Here is a 14,770-nt window from a genome sequence, read left to right on the forward strand (position 1 = left end):
AGACCTTTTGCATCCTCTGTCAACACATCTTTCACTCTGGCCTCCATCTTGCTTTTTACTTGGTCTTATCTCCAGTCTTTATCTGGTTTACAGAAGAGGAAATAGGCTCAAAAGTTAAGCATCATGAGCAAGGTTGCATAACTGGTAAGTAATAGAACTAGAGTTCAAACCCAGTTCAGTTTTTGCCAAGTCTAGCTTGCTTAATAGAAGACTTGTTTAGTGCTCTTTTCTCTCCTGCTAGAATTTACAATGATATTTCTGTGCTATGGCTATGCAAATTACATGTATATGTGAAGACTGTCTTATGATTGTTACTACACTGTGGTTCTCTGAGGGAACACTATGCTATTTATTCTTCCTTAGCTGTTGGACAATAGTTACTCATGTCCCTTCAAGAATAGGTACTGACTTAGAGCAGGGAGTTGCTGGCTCACACTTACGATACTATTCAGATTGAGGTTTGAAGTCAGCTAGAAAGACAAACCCAAGAGACTCTCATCTCCAAATAACCATTAAAAAAAGGGCAGAAGCAGAGGTGGGGCTTAACCATAGAGCACCAGGGGTGAGTGAAAAAGTGGAGAGTGCAAATTGCCGAGTTAAAGCCTCATCAAGTCATACACCGCCCTCCCCGCCCTCAAAAAAAAGGTATTGATAATTGACTTGAAAATGGAAAATAATTGTCCTAGTGGTGAAACAAGGAATAGTAACCTACCAGGGAAGGAGATTTAGAGAAAGCCTATAGTATGAAGAGATGGTTCTGAGTTGAGTTTGACCTGTTGGAGATCTTGGATAGGCTGTGGGCCTCTGTGTCATGGGGTTAGAACTGAACCTGTTGAAGGTACTGTCTTGGATGGCCCTGTTATTTCTGTATCAGGGCCAGTTGTATACACAAGTTACTTTCAGATTTCATTTCCTAATGTGTGAAGGAGGAAAAATGAGTACTATTTGAAGTTACTATATGGAATAATTAGACCATCCATTTAAAAGCTTGAGCCTTGTTGCTGAGGTGGATTATGTGTTATTTAGTACACTATGAGAATGCTTTTAGTAGAAAGGTAACATAGCTGTTGATGGATTAAAAAATTACAAATAGTACTCAATTTACAGAAAAACTTCAGAGATGAGTATTGGGACTCTGAATATATATCTGACTGTCTCATGTCAGAAAACTTGAAAACCTGGCTGAAGGACAGACTTGAACTCTGGGAGTAGGTTTACTTGGAGAAAATTCCCGTTTCCTTTCTGGATAGGTTATAAAGGAATGGGTTCATTCCTTATCTTTCAGTACTTTGGTTTCCTTACCCTCGGGCAGTAAATTGGATACTGTAGGTAAAGCACCAAGAACAAAACATGTATATGAACAGTAGGTACAATGACTAGTGATGTGTCAATGCTGAAACCCAGTTATGAGAGGGGGGGGTCTTCTATTTTCATTATGGTGGGGTCCTTGTGACAGCAATCCTTGCTTCACGTGAGAATTTGCCAAAGAAAACACATTCTCAGGCCCATTCTACACCTCCTAAATCTAAAACTCCGGAGGTAAGCCCCACAATCAGTGCTTTTACAGTCCCTCCTGGCCAATCTGAGGTACTCATCTTTGAGAACACTTATTACCTGTAAGGTAATAGGGAGCCACTGAACGTTTCTGGCCCGGTCAGGAATATAATACAGATGACTGTTGTTGAAACAGGATCAGATTACCTTAACCTACCCACCAGTTCCCTTCGGAGGTTACAGTTAGGAGTTCATCTGTTCATCTGTGGTCCTAGGCAGGTACAAAGCACTAGGCTGGTCAGAGACTCTCTCTGAGTACTGTCAGGCACTTCCAGGAGCCCCGTCAGGAACCGACGAACTTCCAGGAACCGGGGGAGCAAAGTGATGCTCAGCAAATCCCAACACCACAACCTTGTCACACAAACTTAGCCTGAAAGAGAGAGAGAGAAGGAAAGGAAAACAGTGTAGGCAAACCGGAAGCAAGGGTCTTAAGAGAATCTCCTCTGAGTGGGGGGAGGGGGAGGAGTGGCCTAGGACGGAGGGAGCCCCTGTCCCACTCGGATGCGCCCCGCTTAAGTCCCCTTTGGAGCCGGATAGGACTGACACCCCGTTCTCCCGGAGCGACCCGAGGGTGCCGGCGCCCTAGGGCTTCGGGGTCCAGGTCGATGTCTTCCCATTCATTGTCAGAGCCAGGCAGGGGCGTATCCCCCGTCCCGGCACCTCGGGGGAGGGGGACCTACCCCCCGAGGGCGGGGCGCCCCACGCGGGGGAGGGGCGCATCCGCGCCAAGGGCCAAGGGCGGGGCGGCGGGGCGGGGTCGCGCAGCAGGCCCCGCTCGGGGCGCCGGTCTCGAGTGCCGGCCGCGGCCCGCCGCCCCGCCATTGTTCGGGCCCCACCCCTGATGAATATTCACGCATCGGGGCGTCGGGGTGTGAGTGCGTTTCCACCCGTTTTTCCTGCTCTGGAAGGAAAGGGGGAGCTGTCTTTTCCACCTCCCCCCCCCACCCCCGGCTCTCTACTCAGAATATATTTTTGGTGTCCCGTTTCTCCTCCTCCCGCCGCCGCCGCCGCCGCCCCCTCCCACCCTCCCTCCCTTTCTCCCCGCCCGCCCGCCCGAACGCCCGCCTGCCTCCGCCTTCGCCTCCGCCTCCCGGGTTATCTTTGTCTTGCTGCCTCGCGCTCACTCGCTGTAACTCTCGGTGTCTCCGGGCCCGTCCTCGAGGCGCGCGCGGCGCGGGGCGCGGGCGCCGGGGCCTGAGGCGGCGGGGCGACGCCCAGAGGCCTGACGGCCGGGGCCGCGCCATGGTGTGAGCGCCGCCGCCGCCGCCGCCGCCGCCCGCGCACGCTCCTCCCGCCCACCCGCCGTCCGCGCGGCTCGGGCGGCCGAGAGCCGCGAGCGAGCGGCCCCAGGAGCGCGGCCCAGCCCGCCGCCGCCTGACGGGAAGAGTCCCGGGCCCGGCCCTCGGGAGCACCGTGGGCGGCCTGCGCGCCTCAGCGGCTGGAAACCCAGAGCAGTAGTATAGACGTATTTATTGTGATTAATTTGTTTGAAGGGGGGGTGGCGGGTAGCCAAAAGGGAAAATGGCGAACGACTCCCCTGCAAAAAGTCTGGTGGACATCGACCTCTCCTCCCTGCGGGTGAGTGGCGGGGCCCCCGCGGGCGGGGAGCGGGCAGCGGAGAGCGGGCAGCGGGGCCGCGCCCTGGCCGCCCGGGCGATGGGGCGGCCGCCGTGGGCTGAGTCCCGCGCGGGCGGGCGCGGTCGCCCCTTTGTCTGCCGCTGTCGGCAAGTGTGAGGACACCCCCCCCATCCCCGCGTTCTCGCCCGGGGCGCCCGGGTCCTGGGTGGGGGCCCGCTGGGGTTGGAGGGACCCGGAGGGACCACATCACCCCCTTTGTGTCACTGTCCCTTTCTTTCGGACTGCTGCCCCGCTTTGGGCATTCCTTGTCGGGGGGGCCTCTTGGCAATGGGTATAACCCTTCCCCTGCTTCCCCTTCCAGGACCCTGCTGGGATTTTCGAGCTGGTAGAAGTGGTTGGAAATGGCACCTATGGACAAGTCTATAAGGTCGGTTTGGGGTGGGGGGGGCGCCTTCTTTGTTTCCCCGTGGCGTGTTGAAACTTCTGGTTGGGGCGGGGAGGGGGTGGGGGGGGGAAGAAGGGAGGGAGAGGGTGACAAGGCCACGCCGCCTGGCCAAAAGTTGGGAGGGGGGTTTTGCCTTGTTTCTTTTGAACAGCGAGTTTCCATTCACCCTGGCCTTAAAAGACCTCATTTCCTGGCTTTGAGATAAGGAAATAAGCTACACAGTTAGGCATGCACTTTTCTGCAGAACCAGGGAAAAAAGATTTTTTTTTTAGCTACCAAGACAACCTGAGATTTCTTTTTCTTTCTTTCTTTCTTTTGCTTCCTCCTCCCCCCCCCCCCCCCCAGCCTCCCTTTTCTGGCTGCCTTGGTTGGTGTGTGAGTTAAAATTCAGTATGGGTAGGCCTGGCCTATGATTATCTTCAACCACTGCCTTGGCTTTCTTCAACATTGTCATCGTGTTTCTTGGGCTGAGCGCTTGCCAGGTGCTCAAGGTGGGGAGTTTGGTGTTACCTGGGACTGCTTTTTATAATCCTGGCTATCCTCCTCTGTCCGGATGGGTATAAGATTTTGGGCAAGCAGGGAGGAGTGTGTGTTTGGGCAACAACAGCAAGAAGAATTACAGTGTGGGGATTATAAAATCTGAATTCCAGGAATAACCTGTTTGACAGCTGTGTAATTGAAACAGGGATGAGGGAAAGAGAGGAGTAGAGAAGATGCCCTGGTTTCACACCCACCCAAGTCTTTTTCTTTACATTTGAACCCCTCCCCCCAACCTCCACCCTGCAGAAGACAGGAAGGACCGTATCCGTGACTCTGTGGAGTTGCTGACACCTGATGTAACTAGCAGTGTAGTGTTCATTTTTTGTTCACTGAATACACAGTCTGGAGATGAGAAAGAGCTGTATGTAGATAGGTAATGGAGGCTGAGGCCTTGAGAATTCAAAACAGAATGGTAAATTCTCCCGGCCTGGGTTTGTTTGCTTTATTATTACTACATGTTTTCTGAAACTTAGCTAAACTAGCTGGTAAGAGTGGGTACGAGGTTGGGCTAGAATTAAAAAAAAAAATCTTCCTATAAAAGCAAGGCTTTGTGGTTCATTATGAAGAATTGTCATTGTTTTCATTTAAAAATGGGGGGGTGTTCGAATCTGACTGTGCATGTTTTCTTAGGCCAAATTAAGTGTGGGTCCCATTGTTCTTTTTCTGCTTTCTGAATAAGGTCTCTATCTCATTTGAATGCATCTCCCTAGCCTCAGCTTCCACTGGCTGGGGCAGTGTACTGACTGGCTTGTGGTCTGAACTGGAGTCAATATTCTTAGGTGATCCCAAGTGAATTAGCATGTGTTTTGTTTGTTAACTTTTGGGACCTGGGCCAGAATTTTGGATTTGAGGGGGAGTCCTGTTAACTTAGTCTGCTAGGCTTAACTGAATTTGGAAGGCTTTGGAAAATTTTGGGAAAGAGATTGTGTTGCAATTCACTTAGTGGCTGGTAACTGGCTTACAGCCCTAGTGTTTGTTTAAGCAACACGCTGGTTTTTTTTAACCCAGTTTTTCTGGCCAAATTTAAGTGGTGAGTATACTCTTCCAAGTGAGTTAGCCAAAGCTTGTTTTTGACCTGGTTACACAGTAGTTGGATTGTTTGTGTTTTCTTGGGTCATTGTGGATGTTAAGGGTAGTGAAGTGAGCTAGAAGGTGATAGTTGAAAGCCCAGTTGGTTTTAAGAGGTGAGTACTGTTTGTGGGAACAGTTTGGGCAGGGTTATTATTGTTTCCCCATCTCATTTCCTTTTTGGTGCCATCTCTCACACCTCCAAGCTTTTGAAGTAGTTTTGCTGAGCTCATTTATGACATTTTTGGGATTTGGGCAGTGACACAGCTCTCTTATGACTCGTCTGTGCAGTTTAGGGAAACTTTGTAAATTTAAGCATTGAGAAATCTGTTTAAAAGTTATGTAAAACCCAGAATAAAGATTTTGCTCACAAGCAACTGTGTGTATATGTAGGTACATAAATATGTATATCTAGATAGACATACAATCTTTACAGAAGTTTTCAAACATATACAAAGAGAATTGATAGGTCTGTTTTCCCCCCCATGACTAATCTTGTCTCATTTATATTTCTACTTCTCCTTTATCTTAAGGTAAACTTCAGATATAATTTTAAACATAAACATTTCTGTGCTTTTTAAATTTTTTTTATTTTTTTTTTGCCTGTCAGGGGCTTGAACTCAGTTTGTGTGTGCTGATCAGAGCTTTTTTTCACTTAAGGCTAACGTTTGGTCCCTTGAACCATAGCTCCACTTATGGCTTTTTGTTAGTGGTTAATTGAGTCTCAGAGTCTCATGGACTTTCCTGCCTGGGCAGAGTTTGAATTGAGATCCTCAGATCTCAGCCTCCAGAGTAGCTAGGATTATAGGCATGAGCCATCAGTACCCAGCTTCTGTCTTTTTTTTTTAAATAAATGTAATCATGATGTCATTATCACACTTAAAGATAGACACCAGTGCTAAAGTTTTCCTGATTTTCTCAGTATATGTTATTGGCAGTTATTTCATGTTTATGAACTGGTGCCAGGAACTTCAATCTCCTGGAGTAGAAACACCATTTTGTATACAGGCTTAACATTTTTATTGGCTGATTTGCAGTTGGTGGTTTTGGTATTAGATTACTGCAATTCACTATTTATAAAGAAACTTTTTTTTTTTTTTTTGCCAGTCCTAGGGCTTGAACTCAGGGCCTGGGTGCTGTCCCTGAGCTTCTTTTGTTCAAAGCTAGCACTCTACCACTTGAGCCACAGTGCCACCTCCAGCTTTTTCTGTTTATGTGGTACTGAGGAATTGAACCCAGGGCTTCATGCATGCTAGGCAATTACTCTACCACAAAGCCACATTCCCAGCCTTATAAAGAATCTTTTTGAGAAAAGCATTTTTAGGTAAGATATTCGTAATCTGAACAACCTGCAGTTCTAACTTGGTATTATGTATTTGTGTATGTGTATGTAGGTTTTAATGACAGTTGTTGCCTAGTTTGAAGGAACTGTGTTGAGGTAAAGTGAGTGGGAGTAAAGAAGAGTTTGTAGCGTTTTCTATGAAAATGGCTAGGATAGCTTCCAATTTTTAAGTATCTGACAAGAATGGTAAATAGTTCAGTATAGATGAACAATATATAATTTATAAAAAAGGATTTGAAATGTGTGTTTCTGATTCAGGCTTGTATAATTCTAGAGATCTGGAGGATCTTGATTGGCCATCCTGAGCAGAGAAGTTTGCAAGGTCACATTTCAACCAGTAGCTAGATGCTGTGGCACTAGCAAAAAAGACCATGAGATTTCTTGTCAGTGGAAGAAGCTGGAGTGTGATAGTGTACTTTTCATCCCAGTTACAGTGGAAAGTGAGAAATAGGATCACAGCCCAGGTATACACCTCTTCAGAAAGCCAGACCCTTTCTCAATCAGTACAAAAAAGGGCTGGAAGTATGGCTCAATGGTAGAGTACTTGCACATCATGGGTTCAAACCACAGAAAAACAGCATATTATATCTAGAGGATTTTTAAAAATAATCTTATGCTTTTGAAGTTTTGTGGAGAAGGGTACTCATAGACTAAAGCTTTATTATTTATTTATTTTGGTCCGGTCGTGAGGCCTGAACTCTGGGCCTGGGCACTGTCCCTCAGCTCTTCAGCTCAAGGCTAGCGCTCTACCACTTGAGCCACAGCGCCACTTCTGGCTTTTTTTCTTTTTGCTTATGTGGTGCTGAGGAATCGAACCCAGGGCCTCAAGCATGCAAGGCAAGTGCTCTATCACTGAGCCACCTTCCCAGCCCTAAAGCTTTATTAAAAGACCTTTTTTTGTGTGTGTGTGTGGGACTTGGGATGTAGCTTAGTGGCAGTGTGCTTGTCTAGCATGTGACAGGTCCTCAGTTATCACAGCACCTGCCTCCCAACCTCCCCCTTTTTTTTTTTTGGTGAAGATCTGTTCTTTATAAGATTATATGCAAAATACTATAGATAATACTATGTATTTGTAGAAGAGGTATCTGTAGTACAGTGGTATGTAGATGCACTTACTGATTCCCCAGGTTGAACAAGTATGAATTTCAGTTATCTTTGTCAAAAGTGACAGTGATAATTTTGAAAATTACAATCAGAAATACCTTTGATTCCATATGCTTTTTGATTTTGTTGTTCTTTTGACTATTTTGTCATTTGTATTTTTCTTGGGTGATTGTTATTTTGTATTTTGTGAGCATACCAGGCTGAGGAAGAAGTGACGCTAGATAGGATAGTACTAGGTTACATGGGAATCAGCAATTGCCAAGGAGTTTAGAATCCAACAGATGAAATGTATGGAATCAGGGCTTACTCAAAGAAGGAACCATAGGAACCATAGCCTCAATGAAGGACAGAGCTCATTTCACCCTGTCTGAATTTGTCCTTGGAGGAGAGGTATCAGGTAAACAATGGAGGTGGAACAGAAGAGTCCTATAGGACTCTTACTGAGAGCTGACATTCTCCCCTTTAGGCACTGTGCTAATAATCGAGTTCCCTCATTTATTTAAGAAAGAGGTTAACCAATAGTGACCTGTGGAATGATAGGAGTTCTAGGGGTTAGTGTGTATCTCAGGGAGACATTATTGGGCTGAAATTGAGGGGAGGAGGGACATCAGTCTTTTAACATTGAGAAACTGCAGAAAGGTTGTTTGGGCATGAGGATCCCTAAGAATAAGAGACTTGACCAAATGGGAAGGAGCAGGGAAGATGGTTGGCCTAAGGCATTGATTCAGAAAGAGAAGGAGTAGTTGGTGGTAGTTGCAGAGAGGAGATGAGTTTGGGGCAGATGCCTGGGAATTCCTCCTTTTTTATATTTAACTTGCCAAACTCACTTAGCTCTGCAGGCTTTGATATGTTCATTTAAATGGTTCCTTCAGGAGGAGCAGGGTGAAAGTGCCGAATTTACTTCTGGTTACTCAGTGATGTCATATAAATAGGATAGCTATTAAAAATCATTAGTGTAGCATTTGGGGCAGGCACATAAACCTTTGTGAGGGATTTGCTAAATGTTATCTTTTGAGTGTAGCATCTCTTGTTTTTAGTTGGAGGCATCTAATTGGACAATGTGAGTTTGGCACGACTAGTGGTTTCCATTCGGAGGGTTATGTCAGCTGATCTGTGGCTGTGACATGTTCAAACTTGTTTTGAGACACAGATTTCCTTCATGCTGGAAGGATTGGGAGATAGGGGAAGGTGGGAGGAAGCCAGCCAGTTGAACAAGTATTGGTTGTAGCTCAGCCTTTCAAAAGAAAGCTTTACAGGAATCCAGTCATCTGAGGTTTTCAGTTCTTTACTGCTTGAGATTTTGTAGCAAATATGCATTTATTAGCATAACTGAAAACTTGTGTTTTAAAATTAATATTGGATATATGTGTATTTCTGCATATTAACATGATCCAAAAATAATACCCAGAACTTCTGGTGTGGTATTTATGTTCCTATATTGAGCCTGGAAGAGCAGAGATCCTGTTGCATGGTTCAAGAAGGCTGGCCTTGAACCCACCAAATAGCTCAGCCTAGTCTCAATAATTCAATACTACTCTGCCTCAGCCTACTGAGTGCTGAGATTATAGGCATGTTTCATCACTCCTGGCAAAAAAAAATACATACATATATATATATACGTATATATATATATATATATATATATATATATATATATATACGTATATATATATATATATATATATATATATATATATATATATATATATATATATATATATACGTATTTTTTTTTTGGGTCCGGTCGTGGGGCCTGAACTCTGGGCCTGGGCGCTGTCTTTCAGCTCTTCAGCTCAAAGCTAGTGCTCTACCACTTGAGCCACAGTGCCACTTTTTTCTTTTGGCTTATGTGGTACTGAGGAATCGAACCCAGGGCCTCATGCATGCAAGGCAAGCGCTCTACCACTGAGCCACCTTCCCAGCCTAGAAAAAGACATATTTTGAAATAATGCATCACTGAACAGGTATGCCAGGTAAGGTAAAAAATAATCATCTGAGGAATAAATATTGTAAATCAGGTACTTTTAACTTATAGATGCGTTGACATAAGAATATCATACAGAGTCTTTAATTTTGTTTCTTTGCTTTTATTAGTAATTGTTTGCCTACCTGGCATCAGTACGTAGCCAAGAGATTGCCTATTCTTGAAATATCAAGTATATTACAGCCTGTGTTTCTTGGGAGGTGGGGTCAGTACTAGGGATTGAACTCAGGGCTCATACTTACTAGGCAGGCACTCTACCACTTACCCTGGAGCCAAGCCTCCAGCTCCTTTTTTGCATTGGTTATTTTCAAGGTGATGTCTCCTTGCTTTATGCCCAGGTGGATGTGGGCTACCATTCTCCTTCTTGTGGTTCTTGGTGGTTTTGGGGAGACAGCCTGTGCCACTGCTTTTAGTAATTGAATTTTCTAGGTAGCTGGGATAGGATAGCTGGGCTAATAGGTGTACACCATTGCACCCAGATATTGGTTAAGGTGGAGTCTAACAAGCTTCTTTTTTGCCTAAGTTGGTCTCAAATTACAACCCCAAGTAGCTAGGATTGTGGTCTTGAACCATTGTGCTGGGATTTGCCCATGTTTTCTTTCCCTAGTATCAGTGTTTTCGTTTTTCCAGGATTTTCCTTCTGTTGCCCAGGTGTACACTATTATACCTGGCAGCCTTGTACCCTTTAAAGTGGGGCAACTGGGCTGGGAATGTGGCTTAGCCGTAGAGTGCTTGCCTGGCATGCATGAAGCCCTGTGTGTGTTCAATTCCTCAATACCACATAAACAGAAAGCTGGAAGTGGCTCTGTGGCTCAAGTGGTAGAGTACTGGCCTTTAGTATGAGAAGCTCAGGGACAGTGCCCAAACCCTGGGTTCAAGCCCCACGACTGCCCCCCCCCCAAAAAAAGTGGGGCAACTTCAGCAGGGCTTCTCTGTATAGTAAAACACAGTAAAAAATAAATGACTAGAAAGTTCAAATGGAAAAGAAGACATACAAAATATCCGCTTGTTTTTTATTTTTAAAATCAAAGGACAGGGGCTGGGAAGTTGGCTCAGTGGTAGAGCGCTTGCCTTGCATGCCTGAGGCCCTGGGTTCGATTCCCAGCACCATTTAAGCAAAAAGAAAAAAGCCGGAAGTGGCACTGTGGCTCAAGTGGTAGAGCACTAGCCTTGAGCTGAAGAGCTGAGGGACAGCGCCCAGGCCCAGAGTTCAGGCCCCATTACCGGACCCAAAAAAAAAAAAAAAAAAAAAAAAAAATCAAAGGACAAAACCTTTACCTGTTGCTATCAAAAAACGTATCAACCTAATTGGTAGACTGTATTTTGAAGGGCATTGAGCTAGCAAGACTGATTGTTGCAGGGTTGTTAATAAGCTGGGATTAGTCAGTACTTTGGAAACTGGATAACTGGGGACTCATTCTCTCTGTGCCTACAAGTTGATCATCCTGCCACTGAGAAGTAAGGAGTAAGGGCACTTGTACTTGAATCTTTGTGCTTCATTGCCAAGTGTCTTTGACCTCTAGGCATTATTAACTGTCTCAAATATGGCTAATTATGGGCAAGTTAACCTATTAATTAAAAAATAATTTTTTAAATTAAGTACTTATACAAAGGGGGTTAGCTTTTAAATAATTGAAAAATACTAGTACATCATATTTTTCCTATTTTAATTATTTGATAAGCAGGACCTTAAAAAATTTCTTAAGAATCAACATTAAAATGCTTATTTCAAAACCTGAGTACTAGCTTATTCCCCTAGACTTGTCAATTTTCCATGCTTCCAGCTACTTCATTTGATACTTACTGCTGTATTTCTTTTTTTTTTTCTTTTTTTCTGCCAGTAGTTAGTGGGGATTGAATTCAGGTTGTGGGTGTTGGCCTTTAGCTTTTTCTATTGAAAGCTGGCATTGAACCGTTTGAGCCACAGCCCTTCTTTGGCTTTTTGTTGTTGTTGGTGGTTGTGGGGCTTGAAGTCTGGGCCTGGGCACTGTCCCTCAGCTCTTTAGCTCAAAGCTAGCACTCTGCCACTTGAGCCACAACACCGCTTTTGGTTTTCTGGTGGTTTTATTTGGAGATAAAAGTCTCATGGACTTTCCTGCCTAGGCTGGCTTTGAACTGCAGTCTTCAGATCTCAGCCTCCTGAGTAGATAGTATGTCAGGCTTGAGCCACCGGTCCCAGGCTCCTTTGGCTTTTTGATGATTAAACTGGAGATAATACTAGTCTCTTGGATTTGTCTGCTTGAGCTGGCTTTGAACCCTGATCTTCAGATCTGAATCTCCCCAATAGCTAGGATTATAGGTATAAGCCTCTGGTACTTTTATTTTTGAATTAATATTTATTGGCTCTTGGGCTAGGAATGTGACTTAGCACTAGAATGCTTGCCTCGCATGCATGAAGCCCTGGGTTCTATTCCTCAGTACCACATAAACAGAAGAAGCCGGAAGTGGTGCTGTGGCTCACGTGGTAGAGTGCTCAGCCTTGAGCTGAAGAGCTGAGGGACAGTGCTCAGACCCAAAGTTCAAGCCATATGACCTACCCCCCCCCAAAATGTGTGTGTGTGTGTGTGTGTGTGTGTGTGTGTGTGTGTGTGTGTATGTATTTATTCTTTCCTTAGTTTTATACATTTATTGACTTTCTGTAATAGTAGTTACTATTGCTAAACTATTTGCCTTAAACTACCACAAATCTTATACTTGCCACCTCCCTTAAATGAATGTTGTAATTTTGAGTTAAAGTATAATTGTTTATATTATCGTGACTTTGTAAATCTCTCAGATACCTTAAAAGACAATAAGTAAATAAATAAATAAATAAATAAATAAATGTGGGAAGGAAGAAAAGTGGGAAAAGATAAGGAAGGAAAACCATGGTTCCAGGTCAGAATAAAGAGAAAAATTTAAGTCTCCATCTCCAAGAAAAAACATGGAGTTGCTGACACAGACCTCTCATTCCAGCTATAACTCAAATCCTCAAATAGTGGACCAAGGTCCAAGTAGGCCCCTGAGCAGGAAATAAGACCCTGTTCTCAAAAACAACCAGTACAGCTGGGCATCAGAGCCACCTTACCAGCCCCCACCTTTTTTTTTTAAAAAGAAGCTTTATTGAAGCTTTTTTTTTTTTTTTTGTCCTGTGGATTGAATTCTGGGCCTGGGTGCTATCCCTTAGCTCTTCAGCTCAAGGCTAGCACTTTACCACTTGAGCCACAGCGTCACTTGTGGCCTTTTCTGTTTATGTGGTACTGAGGAATCGAACCCAGAGCCTCATGCATGTGAGGCAAACACTCTACCACTGAGCCACCTTCCCAGCCTTATTGAAGCACTTTTAATATACTATGAAATCCTAGCAAAGTTAGGCTTTATCAATGAGTTTTTTCTTTAAAACAAAAACAGACATGAAGCCTATTAATTATATAAAGGGTTTCAATTTACCATGTCCCATGTCAGTTTTATGTATACAGTGCATCTTGATTGGTATTATCCCTCTCATCATTTTCCCTTGTCTATTAACCCCCCTCATTTCTTCAAGTTACCTGGTTCTGTATTCCCATATATACATTGAATATTACGACTGTATTTGTCTGTTCTTCCTCTTTCCATCAATAACATTATTTAATGCTTAAAACACCAGATCATTTATTTCGGGTAACCTATTGATTCATACTTTTCCACCCAGCTTGAAGCTAAGCAGGAAAGACTGCCTCTAGTCCTGTTTTAGCTTATAGCTGTTTTCACAGAACTTCTGTCTGTCTGGTACCACAGTCTTCTTTTTTGTTTCCTATCTTATTTTCCTAAAACAAATCCTTCAATAGTTTTATAAGAAAGAACACTTGGTTTATGTAGGATGTGGAAGTTTTAGGTTCCTGTGTGATCATCAGAAATTTCTGTTTTCAACCTGGTGTTAATCCTGTGTTAATAAAGGAGTTGTTTGCCAAGTTGGCTTTCTATTTTGTTGTTGTTATTGGTGATATTGGGCTTGAATTCAGGACCTTGCATTTGTTGGGCTACTAACTCTGTGCCATACCTCTTGCTCTATTGTACTGATTTGTTTCATTCTCTTTCTCTCCCTCTCCCTCCCCCTCTCCTCCCTCTCCCTTCCTCTTCCCTTCTCTTTTTCCTTCCTCCCCCTTTTCTCCTCTCCCCCCTCTATTGTGCCAGTTCAGAGCTTGAACTCAGGATCTCTTGCTGCTGCAAGGTTTCTTGATCACAATTGGCACTCTACCATTTTAACCATGCTTCTAGTCCAGCATTTTGCTGGTTAATTGGAAATGGAGTCTTACAAATTTTACCAGGTTTGCTTTAAGCCTACATCTTCTAAGTCTCAACCTCTGGAATAGCTAGGATTATAGATATGAGCCACTGATGCCCAGCTGTGCTGGATGTTTTTGAGAATATGGTCTTATTTCCTGCTCAGGGGCCTACTTGGACCTTGGTCCACTATTTGAGGATTTGAGTTATAGCTGGAATGAGAGGTTTGTGACAGCAACTCCATCTTTTTTCTTTGGAGATAGAGACTCTTAAATTTTTCTCTTTATTCTGACCTGGAACCATGGTTTTCCTTCCTTTTCTTATCTTTTCCCAGTTTTCTTCCTTCCCACCTTTATTTATTTATTTATTTCTTGGGTCTGGTCGTGGGGCCTGAACTCTGGGCCTGGGCCTGAACTCTGGGCCTGGGCACTGTCCCTCAGCTCTTCAGCTCAAGGCTAGTGCTCTACCACTTGAGCCACAGTGCCACTTCCGGCTTTTTTCTTTTGCTTATGTGGTGCTGAGGAATTGAACCCAGGGCCTCATGCATGCAAGGCAAGCGCTCTACCACAGAGCCACCTTACCAGCCCCCACCTTTTTTTTTTTTTAAAGAAGCTTTATTGAAGCTCTTTCTTTCTTTCTTTCTTTCTTTCTTTCTTTCTTTCTTTCTTTCTTTCTTTCTTTCTTTCTTTCTTCTTTTCTTTTCTTTTCTTTTCTTTTCCTTTTCTTTTCTTTTCTTTTCTTTTCTTTTCCTTTCTTTTCTTTTTGTTGTGGGGATTGAATTCTGGGCCTGGGTGCTATCCCTCAGCTCTTCAGCTCAAGGGTAGCACTTTATCACTTCAGCCACAGCGCCACTTCTGGCTTTTTCTGTTTATGTGGTGCTGAGGAATTGAACCCAGAGCCTCATGCATGT

General features: G+C 44.2%; 1 protein-coding gene across 50 annotated transcripts in view; it reads left to right on the top strand.

Moving 5' to 3' along the window:
- Positions 1–2,790: 2,790 nt before the first annotated feature.
- Map4k4 (mitogen-activated protein kinase kinase kinase kinase 4) overlaps positions 2,791–14,770 on the top strand; it is a 177,071-nt gene continuing 165,091 nt past the window's right edge. For 6 of the 50 annotated variants that reach the window (XM_069988592.1, XM_069988595.1, XM_069988596.1 and 3 more), the window contains exons 1-2: positions 2,804–3,132; positions 3,494–3,559. In XM_069988592.1, the coding sequence (XP_069844693.1) occupies positions 3,076–3,132; positions 3,494–3,559 (123 nt within the window). In that variant the 5' untranslated portion in view covers positions 2,804–3,075. Of the gene's footprint in view, positions 3,133–3,493; positions 3,560–14,770 lie in introns of all 50 variants that reach the window. The other 44 variants (XM_069988551.1, XM_069988564.1, XM_069988554.1 and 41 more) reach the window with 14 other exon arrangements.

The sequence above is a fragment of the Dipodomys merriami genome, unplaced genomic scaffold (assembly GCF_024711535.1).
Source record: "Dipodomys merriami isolate MVZ:Mamm:240054 unplaced genomic scaffold, mDipMer1.0.p SCAF_36, whole genome shotgun sequence".
Classification (NCBI taxonomy): domain Eukaryota; kingdom Metazoa; phylum Chordata; class Mammalia; order Rodentia; family Heteromyidae; genus Dipodomys; species Dipodomys merriami.